Raw genomic sequence first — 24,233 nt, 5'->3', positions numbered from 1 at the left:
ACCGATTTACCCTCCATAATTATTGTGACATTTTCTTTTGTTATTTTGTCTCCAGCACTTTGTATTTTAAATTAAACAATGACTATGAGGTTGAAGTGCAGACTGGCAGCTTTAATTTGAGGGTGTTTGTGAGACAGCGTTTGGGACCATGTTTTGTGGAGGTACTACTTTAATTTGAGAGTATCTCCATTCATATCTGATCAATCATTTAGAAATTACAGTATTTTTGTACTTAGTCCCCCACATTTTAGTGGACCAAAAGTATTGAGACAAATTCACTTATATGTATAAAAGTAGTCAGAAGTTTAGTATTTGGTCCCATATTCCTATCACACAATGAACTACATCAATCTTGTGACTCTATAAACCTGTTGGATGCATTTGCTGTTTGTTTTGGTTGTGTTCCTGATTATTTTGTGTCCAATAGAAATGAGATGATAAATAATGTATTGTGTCATTTTGGAGTCACTTTTATTGTAAATAACAGAATATGTTTCTAAACACTTCTACATTAATGTGGATGTTACCATGGTTACGGATAATCCTGAATGAATCGTCAATAATGACGAGTGCGAAAGATACAGACGCACAAATATCACCCCCCAAAAAAATGCTAACCTCCTCTGTTATTGTGATGGTGAGAGGTTAGCCTGTCTTGCGGGTATGATATAAAATGCTAACCTCCCCTGTTATTGTAATGGTGAGAGGTTAGCCTGTCTTGGGGTATGATATAAAATGCTAACCTCCCCTGTTATTGTAATGGTGAGAGGTTAGCATGTCTTGGGGCTATGATATAAAATGCTAACCTCTCCTGTTATTGTAATGGTGAGAGGTTAGCATGTCTTGGGGCTATGATATAAAATGCTAACCTCCCCTGTTATTGTAATGGTGAGAGGTTAGCATGTCTTGGGGGTATGATATAAAATGCTAACCTCCCCTGTTATTGTAATGGTGAGAGGTTAGCATGTCTTGGGGCTATGATATAAAATGCTAACCTCTCCTGTTATTGTAATGGTGAGAGGTTAGCATGTCTTGGGGGTATGATATAAAATGCTAACCTCCCTGTTATTGTAATGGTGAGAGGTTAGCCTGTCTTGGGGCTATGATATAAAATGCTAACCTCCCCTGTTATTGTAATGGTGAGAGGTTAGCATGTCTTGCGGGTATGATATAAAATGCTAACCTCCCCTGTTATTGTGATGGTGAGAGGTTAGCCTGTCTTGCGGGTATGATATAAAATGCTAACCTCCCCTGTTATTGTAATGGTGAGAGGTTAGCATGTCTTGCGGGTATGATATAAAATGCTAACCTCCCCTGTTATTGTAATGGTGAGAGGTTAGCCTGTCTTGCGGGTATGATATAAAATGCTAACCTCCCCTGTTATTGTAATGGTGAGAGGTTAGCATGTCTTGGGGCTATGATATAAAATGCTAACCTCCCCTGTTATTGTAATGGTGAGAGGTTAGCATGTCTTGGGGCTATGATATAAAATGCTAACCTCCCCTGTTATTGTAATGGTGAGAGTTTAGCATGTCTTGGGGGTTTGATATTTGTGTATCTGTAACTTAGTCACTCATCATTATTCACGATTCATTCGGGACTATCCGTAACCATGGTAACATCCACACTCCCTCTCCCCCTGCAGCTCAACTGTTGTGGAACGTCCCAGAGCTTCTGCCCTGAGGCCCCAGCTGATACCAAGGTGGGACTAATAACCGTAGATAACTACCTCGATAGCCATCATCGCTAACTTGGGCAAAAGATTGGAACTTTAATTTAAATCTTTTTGTTGTTTCTAACGTGTGTAGGACTGTGAGGTGGGCATCAAGGAGTTCTTCAACAGTAAACTCTACATCATCGGTTACGTGGGGATCGGCATCGCTGGAGTCATGGTGAGAACAGGACTGGGGAGTGTGTCTCTCTCTCCCACAGACAGACACATAAACACACTACTTTAAATTCCTCTCCAACAATGTCTCTGTCTCTGTCTCTCTCTGTCTCTGTCTCTCTCTCTGTCTCTCTCTGTCTCTCTCTCTGTCTGTCTCTCTTTCTCTTTCTCTTTCAAAATTCAATTCATGGAATTACCATTAACTACAACAATATTAATGAGAACAACAATACATTAAAGCAATGGTAGTAGACCAGTGTCAACATGACTGAGAAGACACATGACCTGGTAGTAGACCAGTGTCAACATGACTGAGAAGACACATGACCTGGTATTAGACCAGTGTCAACATGACTGAGAAGACACATGACCTGGTAGTAGACCAGTGTCAACATGACTGAGAAGACACATGACCTGGTAGTGGACCAGTGTCAACATGACTGAGAAGACACATGACCTGGTAGTAGACCAGTGTCAACATGACTGAGAAGACACATGACCTGGTAGTGGACCAGTGTCAACATGACTGAGAAGACACATGACCTGGTAGTGGACCAGTGTCAACATGACTGAGAAGACACATGACCTGGTATGAAAGACAAAATATTATTGACATCTTTCCCTCTCTACCTCGATCTATCAGTTCAAGGGGTTTTATTGTCATGGGAAACATGTGTTAACATTGCCAAAGCAAGTGAGGTAGATAATATATAAAGTGAAATAAACAATACAAATGAACAGTAAACATTACACATGCAGAAGTTTCAAAACAATAAAGACATTACAAATGTCATATTATACATGTATATATACAGTGTTTTAACAATGTACAAATGGTTAAAGTACACAAGGGGAAATAAATAAGCATAAATATGGGTTGTATTTACAATGGTGTGTGTTCTTCACTGGTTGCCCTTTTCTCGTGGCAACAGGTCACACATCTGGCTGCTGTGATGGCACACTGTGGAATTTCACCCAGTAGATATGGGAGTTTATCAAAATTGGATTTGTTTTTGAATTCTTTGTGGATCTGTGTAATTTCATCTTTTCTTTCTTTCTTTCCTTCTTTCTTTCCTTCTTTCTTTCCTTCTTTCCTTCTTTCTTTCCTTCTTTCCTTTCCTTCTTTCCTTCTTTCCTTCTTTCCTTCTTTCCTTCTTTCCTTCTTTTTTCTCTCTCTTATCTTTCTCTTTCCCTCTCTAGGTTATAGGGATGATCTTCAGTATGGTGTTGTGCTGTGCCATCCGCAACAGCAGGGAGATCATGTAACCAGGCAGAGCTTCCACAACAGCCCAACTCCAGTCCCCCTCAACAGCCCAACTCCAGTCCCCCTCAACAGCCCACTCCAGTCCCCCTCAACAGTCCCCCTCAACAGCCCAACTCCAGTCCCCCCCCCCTCAACTCCAGTCCCCCCAACAGCCCAACTCCAGTCCCCCACAACAGCCCAACCCAGTCCCCCCACAACAGCCCAACTCCAGTCCCCCCACAACAGCCCAACTCCAGTCCCCCCCACAACAGCCCAACTCCAGTCCCCCACAACAGCCCAACTCCAGTCCCCCACAACAGCCCAACTCCAGTCCCCCACAACAGCCCAACTCCAGTCCCCCCCAACAGCCCAACTCCAGTCCCCCCACAACGGCCCAACTCCAGTCCCCCACAGCCCAACTCCAGTCCCCCCACAACGGCCCAACTCCAGTCCCCCCACAACGGCCCAACTCCAGTCCCCCCACAACGGCCCAACTCCAGTCCCCCCACAGCCCAACTCCAGTCCCCCACAACAGCCCAACTCCAGTCCCCCCACAACAGCCCAACTCCAGTCCCCCCACAACAGCCCAACTCCAGTCCCCCACAACAGCCCAACTCCAGTCCCCCCACAACAGCCCAACTCCAGTCCCCCCACAACAGCCCAACTCCAGTCCCCCCACAACAGCCCAACTCCAGTCCCCCACAACAGCCCAACTCCAGTCCCCCCACAACAGCCCAACTCCAGTCCCCCACAACAGCCCAACTCCAGTCCCCCACAACAGCCCAACTCCAGTCCCCCCACAACAGCCCAACTCCAGTCCCCCCACAACAGCCCAACTCCAGTCCCCCCACAACCCCCAACTCCAGTCCCCCACAACGGCCCAACTCCAGTCCCCCACAACGGCCCAACTCCAGTCCCCCACAACAGCCCAACTCCAGTCCCCCCACAACAGCCCAACTCCAGTCCCCCCACAACAGCCCAACTCCAGTCCCCCACAACCCCAACTCCAGTCCCCCCACAACAGCCCAACTCCAGTCCCCCCACAACAGCCCAACTCCAGTCCCCCCACAACAGCCTCCAGTCCCCCTCAACAGCCCAACTCCAGTCCTCCCCTCCCACCCCACTGACATCTCCACTTCTATGTACGTTCTGTAGTCATCGTGACAAAGCTTTTCCACAGCCAGCACACTCTCTTCATGTGCCTTTTTTTAAAAACACAAAACAAACATATTAAAAAACTAATCAGTGGCCAGAAGCAAAGTTTGTATTAATATCTAAACTGCCCGGCAACTAGATTCCAAGACATTACACTGCAAGGTTTTAAAAGACATCTGTAGGTGATATATATATATTGGGTTTTTTTGGCCAACAAGTAGCACTAGTGACATGACTGTTGACACGATGGTCACCTTCCAGACCAACTACATTACAAACGTTGCATTGCATCAACCAATGGTTGTGTCCCACGTCATCGACTACACAGTCGGACATTAGATGGCTGTATCATGTGATGAGGCTTTAGCTGATATGTCAAACACCATTCGGAGTATTGTGTAATCTGGCAGGCGTATGGCAATGTAGTTAGCCTGGAGCGTGGCCATTGTGACAGCCAGCTCTGCGAGGCAGACGCCCCTGGTAACAGTGGTGGTGGTGGTGTAACCGTGCTAACCGTGGTGGTGGTAGTGTAAATGTGCGTCCCAAGCGCCACCCTATTCCCTTGATATTGCACACTGTTTTAACAGGGCCCATACGGCTGTGGTCAGACGTAGTGCAATCTAAAAGGAATCAGATTTAATTTTTTGTTGTTTTTTTTACGGTAAATTGACTGAACACGTTCTCATTTACAGCAACGACCTGGGGAATGGTTACAGGATTGGGGCGGATGGTCATACCGGTATTACACGGTATTACCAGAAGTGCACACAAGGGCGCTATTTGAAATATATATATATATATATATTTGGGGGGTTGACATGCAAAACAAATTGGGCAATAGGGATTTAGATCCAGGAGAGGATTGGATGTCTCTAGTCTGGGTAACAGTCTATTTAGCCAACGTTCCACTCCATGTCATCGCCAAAGAGACTGGCCAATCAGCTATCTCAACGCTCAATATGCAGCTGGATCTATGGCGGAGTTGCTCATTGGTTGTTGGAAATAACATTATTAATATTTTCCATGACAAAATGTAATTATAATTAAGAACAAAGTCATATTCAAAACATTGAGCTGTTAGCTAGGTAAGTTCTTATGTTTTTAGGTTTAAATTCAATTCAAAGTGTTATTTTGGTGTGAATTACAGTATTTATTTAGTTTTTAAAAGTGAGCTAGCAACTTTTGACAGACTGGTTTCATTTGGACAAACAAAAAAATGGTTGCTTAGCAACTGGATACCAATGTGTTCTGTGGAGAGAGAAAAAAAGTGATAGTTCCAATATTTGGATAATTGTTGTGATTGGAGGATAAATTGGAGGGGTTATCGAATCAGGATCAACTCCTGTCTTTGCCTCAAGCTCATTTAATGATAGAATGTTGATATTTGAAGATGGCAGAAAGGCCAGTCTCTTTGGCAGTGACCAGGAGTACAATAAGTGGATTAGCTGAAGACACTGGCACCCAGGCTAGAATGTCTCTGCTGTAACCAAGAAGATTGATCTTGACCTATAGCTAACTTAGCTAGCAAGTTAGCAAACCAAATGCATAGCTGGAGCCCTGAGCTGGAGATCACTGATTTGACACATCTTAGATTTCTTTTAGTTACACTTAACTTGTTTCTTATAGTTATACTTAACGTGTAAGGGATAATCAACGAGATAATAATAATAATCAATCAATGAATATCCCTTTCATACCACGGCTATAACTTAACACATTTGCCGCTAGTTTTAACATCCACTGAAGTAGCTAGCAAGTTTACTAGATAGCTACAGTAGTTGCCTTGGTCACCAAACAAACAGACTTGCTAGTTTAACTAACCAAACCATCTGTCCTAGCTTTCCATTATGACAATCGAATTCAACAATGCTAGTAATGTTTTCAATTTGACTTCTGCTTTTAAAAGCAGCTCAACTATTAGAACATGTAAGAATGAACTGTAGCGTTTGAATTCTACCGTGCTGATATACCGTGCGTTATAGAGAAATAATGCACGTTCTAGAATGCCCTTCAAGCGAATCAGAAAGGAGTATTCAACAATGCCATGGTATAAATAGTTCTAGGCAGTTGTGTAGTACTCAGCCTCCCAGTGCCCCTAACCCACCCCAAAATAAATATTATATAAACGCTATTGAAAATAATACAGTCTGCAGGCTTGTGTGGTATCCAGATTGTCATACTTTTTATACCGACCTTGTGCCATACCGGAATATTCGGGAATGCCGGCACTGAACACAAGGGCTGCTATTTTCAAACCCTACCTCCTGTAATCTAAAGGTTAGCAATGCTAACAGGTACATATAAAATCCCATAGAGAATAGTAAATTAATGCTAACGAGCGCATTGCGAAAATTTTATAGTCTCTGACCTAAGCTATTGCAGGACAGACATCCCAGCTCAGGGGATTCTCTGCTGCTACCAAGTGAAGCTTGATTTTGGAAGAAGCTAAGCACTTAGCTAGATGGCTAACGAGCTAATAAATTAGCAAACCAATGCAAAACTCCAGAGCATTTTAGCACATTGTAGACAGTTAACTTTTAATAGTTAGAAGATATCTAGCTGGCCGACATTTAGTTGTGAATCCCCTACGGTAACTAGATCACTTGGTGTATAACAGTGAGTGACTTGCAAGGCTCCGGTCTCTAGTCATTGTGTGCTTCTAAACCACGTGACTGGGGACTACCGGTAAACTTCATAATGGAGACGTTTTTTGTGACCGCTGAAATTAAGAATGCGATCTTTATCTCCTCACGCATTACACAAGCTAACTGCAGGTATTTACTTAAAATAGATACAAATATTCAAAATCAGATTTAAAAAATTGTTTCAACGGTATTGAAAAAGCATCCAACGGCTATTTTCAAATACCCCGGTATACAGTATATACGGTATACTACCCAAGCTTAATGCCAAGGTCACTAAACTCCTCCTTGTGAAGGACAATAAAGTTGTTTTGTACTGAATCTTATTCCCTAAAGACCTGTTGCAGTTACGCTGTCTGTGATTGTGTGTTAATTTATTCTTTCATTTTAATGGCTGATGTAATTTGAGTTCAGATGGCATCCCGAGCCGCTCAGGAAGATAGATGTTCTGTTCAACTAATAAACTTTTAAACTGTTTTACCCACTTGTCTCTTTACTGCCGTTCTCCTCGTCTCTCTGCCTTTTCATTCTTTTCTGTTTCATCAGAATGTGAATCCATCTTCAGAAGTCACACACAATCTCAATCATGGTCATCAGACATTACAGATGCTGTATCTTAATTTGACCGTGCTGTTGCTGCACGATTTAAAATGCAAACCTGTATTTGTATGTCGAATTTATTTTTATGGATCCCCATCCTGGGTTCATGCAAAATGTAAGGTTTTTAAAAACAATGCAATTACATTCACAGATTTCACAACACGGTGTGTTCCCTCAGGCCCCTCCTCCACCACTACCACATATCTACAACACACTGTGTTCCCTCAGGCCCCTCCTCCACCACTACCACATATCTACAATACAAAATACGTGCATGTGTCTGTGCCTATGTGTGTGTATGCATGTGTCTGTGCCTATGTGTGTGTCTCTTCACAGTCCCTACTGTTCCATCAGGTGTATTTTGATCTCTTATTAATTCTAATTTAAATCTCTTGTTTTACTTTCATCAGTGACTTGGTGTGGAATAGAGTTGCATGTACACTACCAGTCAACAGTTTGGACACACCTACTCATCAAGGGTTTTTCCTTTATTTTCACTTTTTTCTACATTGTAGAATAATACTGAAGACATCAAAACTATGAAATAACACGTATGGAATCACGTAGTAACCAAAAAAAGACATTTTATATTTGAGTTTCTTCAAAGTAGCCACCCTTTGCCTTGACAGCTCTGCACAGTCTTGACACTGGATCTTTCTTCGGTAAGTTCCTTCATTTGTTTTTCCTCTTCACTTATTCTGTGACTCTGGTACAGTTTTTATTGCCATCTAACTGTACTGTTAGTCCTTCAATTTCCTTTGTTAATATGGACTCTTTTTTTTTTTAACCTAAATTTATTTTGTTTTAGCGATGAGTACTAAATTGCATGGCCTCTAAAGGCACATTTTTAAAAGTGTCCCATACAATAAGGGGATCTGCTGTACCTAATGTTATGTCTGAAAAAGTCAGTTATAAATTATTCTCTCCTAGTTCAAACAAGGTATCATCTAGTAGGTTTTGATTAAATTTCCAATATCTTTCACGTGGAAATTCTGTAAGAATAATATACAGTTGAAGTCGGAAGTTTTACATACACTTAGGTTGGAGTCATTAAAACTCGTTTTTCAACCACGCCACACATTTCTTCTTAATTAACAAACTATAGTTTTGGCAAGTCAATTAGGACATATACCTTGTGCATACAAACCTGACTCAGTTACACCAGCTCTGTCAGGAGGAATGGGCCAAAGTTCACCCATCTTATTGTGGGAAGCTTGTGGAAGGCTACCCGAGACGTTTGACCCAAGTTAAACAATTTAAAGGCAATGCTACCAAATACTAATTGCGTGAATGTAAACTTCTGACCCACTGGGAATGTGAGGAAAGAAATGAAAGCTGAAATAAATAATTCTCTCTACTATTATTCTGACATTTCACATTCTTAAAATGAAGTGATGATCCTAACTGACCTAATACAGGGAATTTTTACTTGGAATAAATGTGGAATTGTGGAAAAACTGAGTTGAAATGTATTTACTGGTAGCTAAGGTGTATATACATTTCTGACTTCAACTGTATATGCCGATGATGTGACGGTTTGACCGCATTCTGTCCCCTATCAACACTTTTTAAACCTTTTGTTTGACAAGAAGGTAATCAAGACTATATTGATTGAGCCTCCGCCAGTACCAGTCAAAAGTTTGGACACACCTACTCATTCAGGTGCCATTTGTGTTGGCTCTGGCCACAGGTGTGTTTACAGTCTTTAATTGGAGCCTTTATTAGTGGACCGGCTTGAGGCACCAGTCCTATTATGTGTTTGATATCAACTTCTCCAGGAATTCCTACAGGTGTATCAGCTGGAACAGAACCACAGTAAGACTTGTTTTTTTCTTCCACTGAACAATAGTGGGTAAGTACAGTATCTGAACAATAGTGGGTAAGTACAGTATCTGAACAATAGTGGGTAAGTACAGTATCTGAACAATAGTGGGTACGTACAGTATCTGAACAATAGTGGGTAAGTACAGTATCTGAACAATAGTGGGTACGTACAGTATCTGAACAATAGTGGGTACGTACAGTATCTGAACAATAGTGGGTACGTACAGTATCTGAACAATAGTGGGTAAGTACAGTATCTGAACAATAGTGGGTACGTACAGTATCTGAACAATAGTGGGTACGTACAGTATCTGAACAATAGTGGGTACGTACAGTATCTGAACAATAGTGGGTACGTACAGTATCTGAACAATAGTGGGTACGTACAGTATCTGAACAATAGTGGGTACGTACAGTATCTGAACAATAGTGGGTAAGTACAGTATCTGAACAATAGTGGGTAAGTACAGTATCTGAACAATAGTGGGTACGTACAGTATCTGAACAATAGTGGGTACGTACAGTATCTGAACAATAGTGGGTACGTACAGTATCTGAACAATAGTGGGTAAGTACAGTATCTGAACAATAGTGGGTACGTACAGTATCTGAACAATAGTGGGTAAGTACAGTATCTGAACAATAGTGGGTAAGTACAGTATCTGAACAATAGTGGGTACGTACAGTATCTGAACAATAGTGGGTACGTACAGTATCTGAACAATAGTGGGTACGTACAGTATCTGAACAATAGTGGGAACGTACAGTATCTGAACAATAGTGGGTAAGTACAGTATCTGAACAATAGTGGGTACGTACAGTATCTGAACAATAGTGGGTACGTACAGTATCTGAACAATAGTGGGTAAGTACAGTATCTGAACAATAGTGGGTACGTACAGTATCTGAACAATAGTGGGTACGTACAGTATCTGAACAATAGTGGGTAAGTACAGTATCTGAACAATAGTGGGTAAGTACAGTATCTGAACAATAGTGGGTAAGTACAGTATCTGAACAATAGTGGGTAAGTACAGTATCTGAACAATAGTGGGTACGTACAGTATCTGAACAATAGTGGGTAAGTACAGTATCTGATCAATAGTGGGTAAGTACAGTATCTGATCAATAGTGGGTACGTACAGTAACTGAACAATAGTGGGTAAGTACAGTATCTGAACAATAGTGGGTACGTACAGTATCTGAACAATAGTGGGAACGTACAGTATCTGAACAATAGTGGGTAAGTACAGTATCTGAACAATAGTGGGTACGTACAGTATCTGAACAATAGTGGGTACGTAAAGTATCTGAACAATAGTGGGTAAGTACAGTATCTGAACAATAGTGGGTAAGTACAGTATCTGAACAATAGTGGGTAAGTACAGTATCTGAACAATAGTGGGTACGTACAGTATCTGAACAATAGTGGGTAAGTACAGTATCTGAACAATAGTGGGAACGTACAGTATCTGAACAATAGTGGGTACGTACAGTATCTGAACAATAGTGGGTAAGTACAGTATCTGAACAATAGTGGGTACGTACAGTATCTGAACAATAGTGGGTAAGTACAGTATCTGAACAATAGTGGGTACGTACAGTATCTGAACAATAGTGGGTACGTACAGTATCTGAACAATAGTGGGTACGTACAGTATCTGAACAATAGTGGGTAAGTACAGTATCTGAACAATAGTGGGTAAGTACAGTATCTGAACAATAGTGGGTACGTACAGTATCTGAACAATAGTGGGTACGTACAGTATCTGAACAATAGTGGGTACGTACAGTATCTGAACAATAGTGGGTACGTACAGTATCTGAACAATAGTGGGTACGTACAGTATCTGAACAATAGTGGGTAAGTACAGTATCTGAACAATAGTGGGTAAGTACAGTATCTGAACAATAGTGGGTCTACAGTATCTGAACAATAGTGGGTACGTACAGTATCTGAACAATAGTGGGTACGTACAGTATCTGAACAATAGTGGGTACGTACAGTATCTGAACAATAGTGGGTACGTACAGTATCTGAACAATAGTGGGGTACAGTACAGTATCTGAACAATAGTGGGTACGTACAGTATCTGAACAATAGTGGGTACGTACAGTATCTGAACAATAGTGGGTACGTACAGTATCTGAACAATAGTGGGTACGTACAGTATCTGAACAATAGTGGGTACGTACAGTATCTGAACAATAGTGGGTACGTACAGTATCTGAACAATAGTGGGTACGTACAGTATCTGAACAATAGTGGGTACGTACAGTATCTGAACAATAGTGGGTACGTACAGTATCTGAACAATAGTGGGTACGTACAGTATCTGAACAATAGTGAACAATAGGAACGTACAGTATCTGAACAATAGTGGGTAAGTACAGTATCTGAACAATAGTGGGTACGTACAGTATCTGAACAATAGTGGGTACGTACAGTATCTGAACAATAGTGGGTAAGTACAGTATCTGAACAATAGTGGGTACGTACAGTATCTGAACAATAGTGGGTACGTACAGTATCTGAACAATAGTGGGTAAGTACAGTATCTGAACAATAGTGGGTAAGTACAGTATCTGAACAATAGTGGGTAAGTACAGTATCTGAACAATAGTGGGTAAGTACAGTATCTGAACAATAGTGGGTAAGTACAGTATCTGAACAATAGTGGGTACGTACAGTATCTGAACAATAGTGGGTAAGTACAGTATCTGATCAATAGTGGGTAAGTAGTATCTGATCAATAGTGGGTACGTACAGTAACTGAACAATAGTGGGTAAGTACAGTATCTGAACAATAGTGGGTACGTACAGTATCTGAACAATAGTGGGAACGTACAGTATCTGAACAATAGTGGGTAAGTACAGTATCTGAACAATAGTGGGTACGTACAGTATCTGAACAATAGTGGGTACGTAAAGTATCTGAACAATAGTGGGTAAGTACAGTATCTGAACAATAGTGGGTAAGTACAGTATCTGAACAATAGTGGGTAAGTACAGTATCTGAACAATAGTGGGTACGTACAGTATCTGAACAATAGTGGGAACGTACAGTATCTGAACAATAGTGGGTAAGTACAGTATCTGAACAATAGTGGGTACGTACAGTATCTGAACAATAGTGGGTAAGTACAGTATCTGAACAATAGTGGGTACGTACAGTATCTGAACAATAGTGGGTAAGTACAGTATCTGCTCTTGTGTGTGAGAAGTGACAGGAGGAAGAACTGATGTGAATTAATAGTATGTTTAATAATAATAATAATTAATAGAATGTTGTTGTCGGGGTCGTAGATGTGAATTAATAGATCGATGGATAGATGAGCCATGACTGACTTGTCGGGGTCGTAGAGCAAAAACAACACCATCATGGTCGTGAGAATCTACCCTTACCGTAGTGCCCCATTGGTTCGTAGCCCAAACGGTTAGTGCCCCATTGGTTCGTAGCCCAAACGGTTAGTGTCCCATTGGTTTGTAGCCCAAACGGTTCGGACGCTCCTGACATTTACTTTAGAAGACCAATTTTCATCTCATGGACAAACATGGTCTCTCTCATCTTCCAGCGCAGATGCAGAAGTGCAACAGACAGATGTGGTGGATTGAGACATGTCCAATGCGAAGTGCAACAGACATGAGGTGGATTGAGACACATCCAATGCGAAGTGCGACAGACAGATGTGGTGGATTGAGACACATCCAATGCGAACTGCGACAGACAGATGGGGGTGGATTGAGGTACATCCAATGTGAAGTGCTACAGACAGATGTGGTGGATTGAGGTACATCCAATGTGAAGTGCTACAGACAGATGTGGTGGATTGAGACACATCCAATGCGAACTGCTACAGACAGATGTGGTGGATTGAGGTACATCCAATGTGAAGTGCTACAGACAGATGTGGTGGATTGAGCCACATCCAATGCGAAGTGCGACAGATGGGGTGGATTGAGATACATCCAATGCGAAGTGCGACAGACAGATGTGGTGGATTGAGGTACATCCAATGCGAAGTGCGACAGACAGATGTGGTGGATTGAGGTACATCCAATGTGAAGTGCTACAGACAGATGTGGTGGATTGAGACACATCCAATGCAAAACAGATACACTGTACAGGGCTGTTGTGTACAGGACATTCGGAAAGCATTTAGACCCCTTGACTTTTTCCACATTTTGTTACGTTACAGCCTTATTCTGAAATGGATTAAATAATAATCCTCATCAATCTACACACAATAACCCATAATGACAAAGCAAAAACATGTTTTTACACACCTGTCTATATAAGGTCCCACAGTTGACAGTGCATGTCAGTGCAAAAACCAAGCCATGAGGTTGAAGGAATTGTCCGTAGAGCTCAGAGACAGGATTGTGTCGAGGCACAGATCTGGGGAAGGGGACCTTCAATGCTACAGAAATGTTTTGGTACCCAAGAACACAATGGCCTCCATCATTCTTAAATGAAAGAAGTTTGGAACCAACAAGACTCTTCCTAGAGCTGGCTGCCTGGCTAAACTGAGAAAACGGAGAAGGGCCTTGGTCAGTGAGGTGACCAAGAACCCGATGGTCCCTCTGACAGAGCTCCAGAGTTCCTCTGTAGAGATGGGAGAACCTTCCAGAAGGACAACCATCTCTGCAGCATTCCACCAATCAGGCCTTTATGGTAGAGTGGCGAGACGGAAGCCACTCCTTAGGAAAAAGGCACATGACAGCCCAAAAAACACACCTAAAGGACACTCAGACCATGAGAAACAAGATTCTCTGGTCTGATGAAAGATTGAACTCCTTGACCTGAATGCCAAGCGTCACGTCTGGAGGAAACCAGTCACCACTCATCACCTGGCAGCGACGCTCCCCATCCAACCTGACAGAGCTTGAGAGGATCTGCAGAAAACAATGGGAGAAACTCCCCAAATGTGACGGACCGGCTCTATTTGGTCTTATGTAGCAAATTTTACATAGGATACATAAAGAGACTCAGAGCTAGAAAATGGTATATCATACATTGCAGTTGAGGAACAATGGGAAAGTAATTCTGCGAAGAAAGTTGATAAACCTGTAACCTCACTTTTGAGAAAATGTTCCTTGAATGTTTTTGTACATCTACTGGAGAGCTCTTCTTCATTCACAACCATTCAGTATCATTCTCACCCTCTAAAGCCTTGGCCCCACCCACCTCTTTAAGGAGTCACATGTGAGGCCGTGTACTAAACAACCAAAGATTTCAAGACTAAAGGCTAGTTTATACTACGGGTATATTCGTAAATTCAGAGCGCATACTGGATGCTCTGGCCGAGGGTTGATCTGATCTGACCTAACTTGGGTGCTTGACTGCTGTTGTTAACTGGCTAACGTTGGCTAGCTTGCGAGGTACTTCCAGACACACATGGGAGAAAGGCTCTTTCTGACTATTTTACTCTCCCTAGCAGAGCTGCTCAGGCTGTTTGTATGTTATCCAGAGCATTGGTGACGGTAACTGCTGCTGGCAACAATTTATTGATGCTTTTTTTTGCCAACGTTTACTGACACCAGTATTATTCAATGGGTGTCAGTTATTCTGCACTCTGGAACACTCCGAATGAGAGTTCTCTGAAATCAGAGTAGAAGTAACAGAACACTCCGAATGAGAGTTCTCTGAAATCAGAGTAGAAGTAACAGAACACTCCGAATGAGAGTTCTCTGAAATCAGAGTAGAAGTAACAGAACACTCCGAATGAGAGTTCTCTGAAATCAGAGTAGAAGTAACAGAACACTCCGAATGAGAGTTCTCTGAAATCAGAGTAGATAGCCAGTGCGAATTTAACAGCTACGTCTATCGACAGTTGTAACAGTGACATCATGAATATTCTATTGAAATGGTTACTTGCATAGTGGAGTCTTTTGTTTAGACATGTAGCTAGCTAGCTAAACAATGAACCATATTCCCAACTCATAATGTTACTACCCTGCATGAATCTCACCTCATTGGCTCACATTGGACTTATTTTTCTACTGTATTATTGAGTGTATATTTGTTTCACTGCATGTGTAACTCCGTGTCGAACTGCTTTGCTTTATCTTGGCCAGGTCACAGTTGTAAATGAGAACTTCTTCTCAACTAGCCTACCTGGTTAAATAAAGGTGAAATAAAACAAGATCTAACAAGTAATCTAACAATTCACAACAACTACCTTATACACACAAATGTAAAAAAATAAATAAAATAAAGGTAGATTGATTTTTAAATGTTTTATTCCATCAGTAAAAAACATCAACAATATATTAAGGCAAAAACTGATTTTAAAAAATGTACAAAAAAAAGTAAAATTATCAGGAAAAACCTCAAAACAGAGACCCAAATAATGTTGAATTAAACCTTCATTACTGTGAGACTTTAAAACTCCATAAACGTAAAACACTCAGAACCCCAAAACCAGAGTACAACAGCAAGCAATTGATGTTCATTCAGAAGTCCATAAACACAATCGTCTGTCAAACTTGGGGAAAAAAACATATTAAAAATCTAATCAAAAGAAATTAGTGATACAAAATGGTGTCTGTCTGTAGTCGTGTAACATCGTTTAAATCAATGCAAATGCAGAACAATGTATCAGAGTAACATGATGTCTCTAGAGTAACCTGATGTCTCTAGAGTAACCTGATGTCTCTAGAGTAACCTGATGTCTCTAGAGTAACCTGATGTCTCTAGAGTAACCTGATGTCTCTAGAGTAACCTGATGTCTCTAGAGTAACCTGATGTCTCTAGAGTAACCTGATGTCTCTAGAGTAACCTGATGTCTCTAGAGTAACCTGATGTCTCTAGAGTAACCTGATGTCTCTAGTGTAACCTGATGTCTCTAGTGTAACCTAATGTCTCTAGAGTAACCTGATATAACCTGATGTCTCTAGAGTAACCTGATATAACCTGATGTCTCTAGAGTAACCTGATATAACCTGATGTCTCTAGAGTAACCTAATATAACCTGATGTCTCTAGAGTAACCTGATGTCTCTAGAGTAACCTGATATAACATGATGTCTCTAGAGTAACCTGATATAACCTGATGTCTCTAGAGTAACCTGATGTCTCTAGACTAACCTGATGTCTCTAGAGTAACCTGATGTCTCTAGAGTAACCTGATATAACCTGATGTCTCTAGAGTAACCTGATATAACCTGATGTCTCTAGAGTAACCTGATGTCTCTAGACTAACCTGATGTCTAGAGTAACCTGATGTCTCTAGTGTAACCTGATGTCTCTAGAGTAACCTGATGCCTCTAGAGTAACCTGATGTCTCTAGAGTAACCTGATGTCTCTAGAATAACCTGATGTCTCTAGAATAACCTGATGTCTCTAGAGTAACCTGATGTCTCTAGAGTAACCTGATGTCTCTAGAGTAACCTGATGTCTCTAGAGTAACCTGATGTCTCTAGAGTAACCTGATGTCTCTAGAGTAACCTGATGTCTCTAGAGTAACCTGATGTCTCTAGAGTAACCTGATGTCTCTAGAGTAACCTGATGTCTCTAGAGTAACCTGATGTCTCTAGAGTAACCTGATGTCTCTAGAGTAACCTGATGTCTCTAGTGTAACCTGATGTCTCTAGTGTAACCTAATGTCTCTAGAGTAACCTGATGTAACCTGATGTCTCTAGACTAACCTGATGTCTCTAGAGTAACCTGATGTAACCTGATGTCTCTAGTGTAACCTGATGTCTCTAGAGTAACCTGATGTCTCTAGAGTAGCCTGATGTCTCTAGTGTAACCTGATGTCTCTAGAGTAACCTGATGTCTCTAGAGTAACCTGATGTCTCTAGAGTAACCTGATGTCTCTAGAGTAACCTGATGTCTCTAGAGTAACCTGATGTAACCTGATGTCTCTAGTGTAACCTGATGTCTCTAGTGTAACCTGATGTCTCTAGTGTAACCTGATGTCTCTAGAGTAACCTGATGTCTCTAGAGTAACCTGATGTCTCTAGAGTAACCTGATGTAACCTGATGTCTCTAGTGTAACCTGATGTCTCTAGTGTAACCTGATGTCTCTAGAGTAACCTGATGTCTCTAGTGTAACCTGATGTCTCTAGTGTAACCTGATGTCTCTAGTGTAACCTGATGTCTCTAGTGTAACCTGATGTCTCTAGTGTAACCTGATGTCTCTAGAGTAACCTGATGTCTCTAGTGTAACCTGATGTCTCTAGAGTAACCTGATGTCTCTAGTGAAACCTGATGTCTCTAGAGTAACCTGATGTCTCTAGAGTAACCTGATGTAACCTGATGTCTCTAGTGTAACCTAATGTCTCTAGAGTAACCTGATATAACCTGATGTCTCTAGTGTAACCTGATGTCTCTAGAGTAACCTGATGTCTCTAGAGTAACCTGATGTCTCTAGAGTAGCCTGATGTCTCTAGAGTAACATGATGTCTCTAGTGTAACCTGATGTCTCTAGAGTAACCTGATGTCTCTAGAGTAGCCTGATGTCTCTAGTGTAACCTGATGTCTCTAGTGTAACCTGATGTCTCTAGTGTAACCTGATGTCTCTAGAGTAACCTGATATAACATGTCTCTAGTGTAACATGATGTCTCTAGTGTAACCTGATGTCTCTAGTGTAACCTGATGTCTCTAGTGTAACCTGATGTCTCTAGAGTAACCTGATATAACATGATGTCTCTAGAGTAACATGATGTCTCTAGAGTAACATGATGTCTCTAGAGTAACCTGATGTCTCTAGAGTAGCCTGATGTCTCTAGAGTAGCCTGATGTCTCTAGAGTAACCTGATGTAACCTGATGTCTCTAGAGTAACCTGATGTAACCTGATGTCTCTAGAGTAGCCTGATGTCTCTAGAGTAGCCTGATGTCTCTAGAGTAACCTGATGTAACCTGATGTCTCTAGTGTAACCTGATGTAACATGATGTCTCTAGAGTAACCTGATGTCTCTAGAGTAGCCTGATGTCTCTAGAGTAGCCTGATGTCTCTAGAGTAACCTGATGTAACCTGATGTCTCTAGTGTAACCTGATGTCTCTAGTGTAACCTGATGTCTCTAGACTAACCTGATGTCTCTAGACTAACCTGATGTCTCTTGTGTACCCTGATGTCTCTTGTGTACCCTGATGTCTCTAGAGTAGCCTGATGTCTCTAGAGTAGCCTGATGTAACCTGATGTCTCTAGTGTAACCTGATGTCTCTAGTGTAACCTGATGTCTCTAGTGTAACCTGATGTCTCTTGTGTACCCTGATGTCTCTAGAGTAGCCTGATGTCTCTAGAGTAGCCTGATGTAACCTGATGTCTCTAGTGTAACCTGATGTCTCTAGTGTAACCTGATGTCTCTAGAGTAACCTGATGTCTCTAGAGTAACCTGATGTCTCTAGACTAACCTGATGTCTCTAGAGTAACCTGATGTCTCTAGACTAACCTGATGTCTCTAGACTAACCTGATGTCTCTAGACTAACCTGATGTCTCTAGAGTAACCTGATGTAACCTGATGTCTCTAGTGTAACCTGATGTCTCTAGTGTAACCTGATGTCTCTAGTGTAACCTGATGTCTCTTGTGTACCCTGATGTCTCTTGTGTACCCTGATGTCTCTAGAGTAGCCTGATGTCTCTAGAGTAGCCTGATGTAACCTGATGTCTCTAGTGTAACCTGATGTCTCTAGTGTAACCTGATGTCTCTTATTGTAACCTGATGTCTCTAGTGTAACCTCTGCAAAACAGACAGAACCTGAGACAGAGCTGCTTTTCCTGTACAAATCTACATGTACTGTACATACTACCTCAATCAGCCCAACTAACAGGTGCCTGTATATAGCCTCTCTAATGTTATTTTTCACTGTCGTTTTATTTTTTTACTTACCTATTGTTCACCTAACACCTTTTTTGCACTATTGGTTAGAGCCTGTAAGGAAGCATTTCACTGTAAGGTCTACACCTGTTGAATTCAGCGCATGTGACAAATAAACTTGGATTTTATTAGAGACCAGGATACAATTAACACAGGATCACACACAGGATTAATATGATTTATAAGATCTTTATTAAATTCTTAGGGAAAGGGGACGGTATTTTGACATCTGGATGAAAAGCGTGCCCAAAGTAAACTGCCTGCTACTCAGGCCTAGAAGCTAGGATATGCATATAATCGGTAGATTTGGATAGGAAACACTCTACAGTTTTGAAAACCGTTAAAATGATGTCTGAGTATAACAGAACTTATTTGGCAGGCGAAACCCCGAGGACAAACCATCCAGGAATTTTTTTGTTGTTGAGTTCACCGTGTTTTCAATTGATTTTCTTTTGGGATTAGGATACTAGATTTATGAGGCATTTGGTTACAGTTCCTATGGCTTCCACTGGATGTCAACAGTCTTTAGAAATTGGTTGATGTTCTTCTTTTGAGTAATGAAGAAGTAGCCCTTTCCTTTCTTGGTGTCGAGCCAAGTGGACTGTTTTTTTGTTTGGGGTGAGTGACCTGAGGCGCGCTCCACTTTAATTTTATCCGCTATTGAACACAGTATATTCCGTCTTAAATTTGATTGATTATTTACGTTTTAAAATGCCTAAAGTTGGATTAGGAAAGTTGTTAGAAATTTTTTGACCAAATTTACAGATAACTTATTAGATCATTTGTAGTCATGTTGGGCGAGTTGGAACCTGTGTGTTTCTGAATCAAACGCGCCAAATAAATTGACATTTTGAGGGTATAACGACGGAATTAATCGAACAAAAGGACCATTTGTGATGTTTATGGGACATTTTGGAGTGCTAACAGAAGAAGATCTTCAAAGGCTGGAATTATATCGTTATTTCTGAGATTTCAGATGTTGTCAAATCGATCCCGCTAACGTGATTTGATCCATCAGACGTTTTTAAGCGGTGTTTAAGCCACCCGTTATAAAGCTGTTGATGTTTATGGCGTATTTGCATTCGGAAAATATTCCAGTCCCTTGACCTTTAACAGATATCGTCACGTTAGTCTTTTTCGAAAATTGTATTTTTTTCCCCCTCATCAATACCCATAATAACAAAGCAAAACGGGTTTTTAGAAATTTTTGCAAATTTACAAAAAAAAATGTAGAACTGAAATATCACATTTACATAAGTATTCAGACCTTTTACTCAGTACTTTGTTGAAGAACCTTTGGTAGCGATTACAGCCTCCAGTCTTCTTGGGTATGACGCTACAAGATTGTCACACCTGTATTTGGGGAGTTTCTCCCATTCTTCACTGCAGATCCTCTCAAGCTCTGTCAGGTTGGATGTGGAGCGTTGCTGCACAGCTATGTTCAGGTCTCTCCAGAGATGTTCGATCGGGTTCAAGTCCGGGCTCTGGCTGGGCCACTCAAGGACATTCAGAGACTTGTCCCGAAGCCACTCCTGCGTTGTCTTGGCTGTGTTTTTAGGGTCGTTGTCCTGTTGGAAGATGAACCTTCACCCCAGTCTGAGGTCCTAAACGCCCTGGAGCAGGTTTTCATCAAGGATCTCTCTGTACTTTCCTTGATCCTAACTTGTCTCCCAGTCCCTGCCACTGAAAAACATCCCCACAGCATGATGATGCCACCACCATGCTTCACTTTGGGGATCGTGCCAGGTTTCCTCCAGACGTGACGCTTGGCTTTCAGGCCAAAGAGTTCAATCTTGGTTTCATCAGACGAGAGAATCTTGTTTCTCATGTTCCCGAGAGTCCTTTTGGTGCTTTTTGGCAAAATCCAAGCGGGCTGTTATGTGCCTTTTACTGAGGAGTGGCTTCCATTTGGCCCCTCTACCATAAAAGCCTTATTGGTGAAGTGCTGCAGAGATGCTTGTCCTTCTGGAAGGTTCTCCCAATTCCTTCAAACCCATGGCTTGGTTTTTTGCTCTGACATGCACTGCCACCTGTGGGAGCTTATATAGACAGGTGTGTGCCTTTCCAAATCATGTCCAATCAATTGAATTTACCACAGGTGGACGACAATCAAGTTGTAGAAACATCTCAAGGATGATCAATGGAAACCAGGTGTACCTGAGCTCAATTTTGAGTCTCATAGTAAAAAGTCTGAGTACTTATTGAAATAAGGTATTTGTTTTTTATTTGTAAAAACCTTTTTTCACTTTGTTATTACGGGGTATTGTGTGTAGATTGTAGGATATTTTAATTTAATTAATTTTAGAATAAGGCTGTAACGTAACAAAATGTGGAAAAAGTAAAGGGGTCTGAATCCTTTCCGAATATACTGTATACCATATCCTACTGCCCTGCACATTTCAATGTTGTTTAACACACTAACCAAAAACCTGATCTAATTTGCAGCAAACAGAATGTTTCCCAGAATCGTTTGCTGGAAGGTCACAATTTGCAGCAAATTTACCCCAACAGTTTGCCACTAAACTAATTTGCATGTATATAATATGAAAGTATGAAGTTGTCGCAAATTGGCCAAAGGTTTGCCACAACTGCTTTCCAGACACCAGTGTTTTTGGTAAAGGAAAATAAACTGTGGTAAGGGTTACTAAACAGTACATTCTAAATAGTGTGTAGTATGACCAGTACACAGTGTGTAGTATGACCAGTACACAGTGTGTAGTATGACCAGTACACAGTGTGTAGTATGACCAGTACACAGTGTGTAGTATGACCAGTACACAGTGTGTAGTATGACCAGTACACAGTGTGTAGTATGACCAGTACACAGTGTGTAGTATGACCAGTACACAGTGTGTAGTATGACCAGTACACAGTGTGTAGTATGACCAGTACACAGTGTGTAGTATGACCAGTACACAGTGTGTAGTATGACCAGTACACAGTGTGTAGTATGACCAGTACACAGTGTGTAGTATGACCAGTACACAGTGTGTAGTATGACCAGTACACAGTGTGTAGTATGACCAGTACACAGTGTGTAGTATGACCAGTACACAGTGTGTAGTATGACCAGTACACAGTGTGTAGTATGACCAGTACACAGTGTGTAGTATGACCAGTACACAGTGTGTAGTATGGCCAGTACACAGTGTGTAGTATGACACCAGTACACAGTGTGTAGTATGGCCAGTACACACAGCAGTGTGTAGTATGACCAGTACACAGTGTGTAGTATGACCAGTACACAGTGTGTAGTATGACCAGTACACAGTGTGTAGTATGACCAGTACACAGTGTGTAGTATGACCAGTACACAGTGTGTAGTTTGACCAGTACACAGTGTGTAGTATGACCAGTACACAGTGTGTAGTTTGACCAGTACACAGTGTGTAGTATTGACCAGTACACAGTGTGTAGTTTTAGTAAGTAGTCTAGTAGGCAGAACACGACCAGAGAGTCACGCCCTCTGCTGACTAAGTAGTGCTGGAGATGGTGACCAGCAACAGTTACACAACCAACGTATTGTTACTACTGCAAAGGTCGACTCCGCAACTAATGGCTTGTGTGTGTGTGTGTGTGTGTGTGTGTGTGTGTGTGTGGACACAGAGTCAGAACAAGCTCCACAGTATATGGGTTGACAGGTTCAGGCAGTCTGCTTCAGATCTATCTTATAAGCACACCTAAAGACATAACATATGTGTGATCACTAAACAGAATATATCTTTACAATTCCTCACATACTCACATGGTGTTCAAACCATCCTTCAAACAACATCATGATTTAGCAGGTCATAGTTTGATCGACACAGACTGATATTTATATTTCACAAGTTCTTTCACACAGAGTCTACAACTTCTAGACATATACAGTCAAATTTAAATACAATTTTTTTGATTTTCAACATTGCAGAACCAATTTTAAAGACTATAAATTATTGGCACACCGTAGCTAATACACTGCCTTTGGCCAAGATTACCAGAGACAAACGCTTCTTGTAGCCATTTAGCTTGCTGTACTTTTCCACTGACAATTTGGCTCACAATTTGGCTCACTTAAACACTTCCCATGTTTGAGGCCCATCAGCTGTTTTCAGTTCTCGCCAAACGTTTTGGATGTGATTCAGATCTGGACTCTGTACACAACAGTCCAGCCTGTCTTCTTGAACAATTCCCGAGTGCTTTTCGATGTGTGTGTGTGTTTTAGGGGTTGTTCTTAAACACTAGAGGTTGAACATGAGTATTGGAAAATGAGCTCACCTGTAGTTTTCCTTAGTCAGACAGATTTCAGAATGTAGCCAGGATACCGTCCTCCAGATTGCCGGTAGCCTTTAACCCTTTGGAACAGAGGGGGGGGGGGGTTCTGCTGCAAAGTCCTTGATGGCTGATCCCACAGACAGAATTCAAGTCATACAATACTTCCTATGGTCTTATTATTTGGAACAGACGGCTATAGGCTCTCTGGGGAGGTTTTGCTGCTTCACAGACCGGTGCTGTTGATGGGCAGTTGCATAGGCCAGGTGGTAAATAAGGACTATGGGTTGTCTGTCTGGCAAGGGTTCTCAGGTGGAAGGTCGCTGTTTGGATGGGCAGTTGGTCAGGTTTCCTGGTCGCTGTGTTTCTTGACAGGTGGTCGTGTCCAGGTCCTGCGGGTGGCAGGGCTCTTCCTGGTGCAAGGGGTGGGTGTGGCCTGGGTCATGTGGACACAGCGGTGGGCGTGTCCGTCACAGCGTGTGCAGTGACAGCGACGGGACTCTGGGTAGTAGAGCACGTTGTTGACGTGCAGCGGGCAGCCTGGCACGCGGGCAGGATGGTAGACCAGGGAGTGGGGCATGCAGCCACGCTGGATCAGGTAACTCTTACCCACACGCCCCTTCACGTTGGTGTCCTGACACAGAAGGGGTCAAAGGTTAGAGATCAGGGAAAAGGGGTCAAGAGAGAGACTCATCCCTCACCATATCTCACTCTGCTCTCACCCACAGGTCCTGTTTAAATACTTTGATAGGAAGGAAGGAAGAAATGGAAATGAAAAATGGAAGGAATGAGAAATGAAGG

The 24,233-nt window shown here is 41.7% G+C and overlaps 1 protein-coding gene across 2 annotated transcripts in view; it reads left to right on the top strand.

Annotated features, from left to right (window-relative positions):
- LOC121839669 (CD9 antigen-like) overlaps positions 1–3,247 on the top strand; it is a 31,513-nt gene extending 28,266 nt beyond the window's left edge. For both annotated transcript variants that reach the window (XM_042299856.1, XM_042299857.1), the window contains exons 6-8: positions 1,646–1,702; positions 1,809–1,892; positions 3,089–3,247. In XM_042299856.1, coding sequence (XP_042155790.1) covers positions 1,646–1,702; positions 1,809–1,892; positions 3,089–3,154 — 207 coding nt within the window. In that variant the 3' untranslated portion in view covers positions 3,155–3,247. The remainder of the gene's footprint in view (positions 1–1,645; positions 1,703–1,808; positions 1,893–3,088) is intronic.
- The last annotated feature ends 20,986 nt before the right edge of the window (positions 3,248–24,233 follow it).

This window comes from Oncorhynchus tshawytscha, linkage group LG16 (genome assembly GCF_018296145.1).
Source record: "Oncorhynchus tshawytscha isolate Ot180627B linkage group LG16, Otsh_v2.0, whole genome shotgun sequence".
NCBI lineage: Eukaryota > Metazoa > Chordata > Actinopteri > Salmoniformes > Salmonidae > Oncorhynchus > Oncorhynchus tshawytscha.
This window is presented reverse-complemented; position numbering and strand designations above follow the sequence as displayed.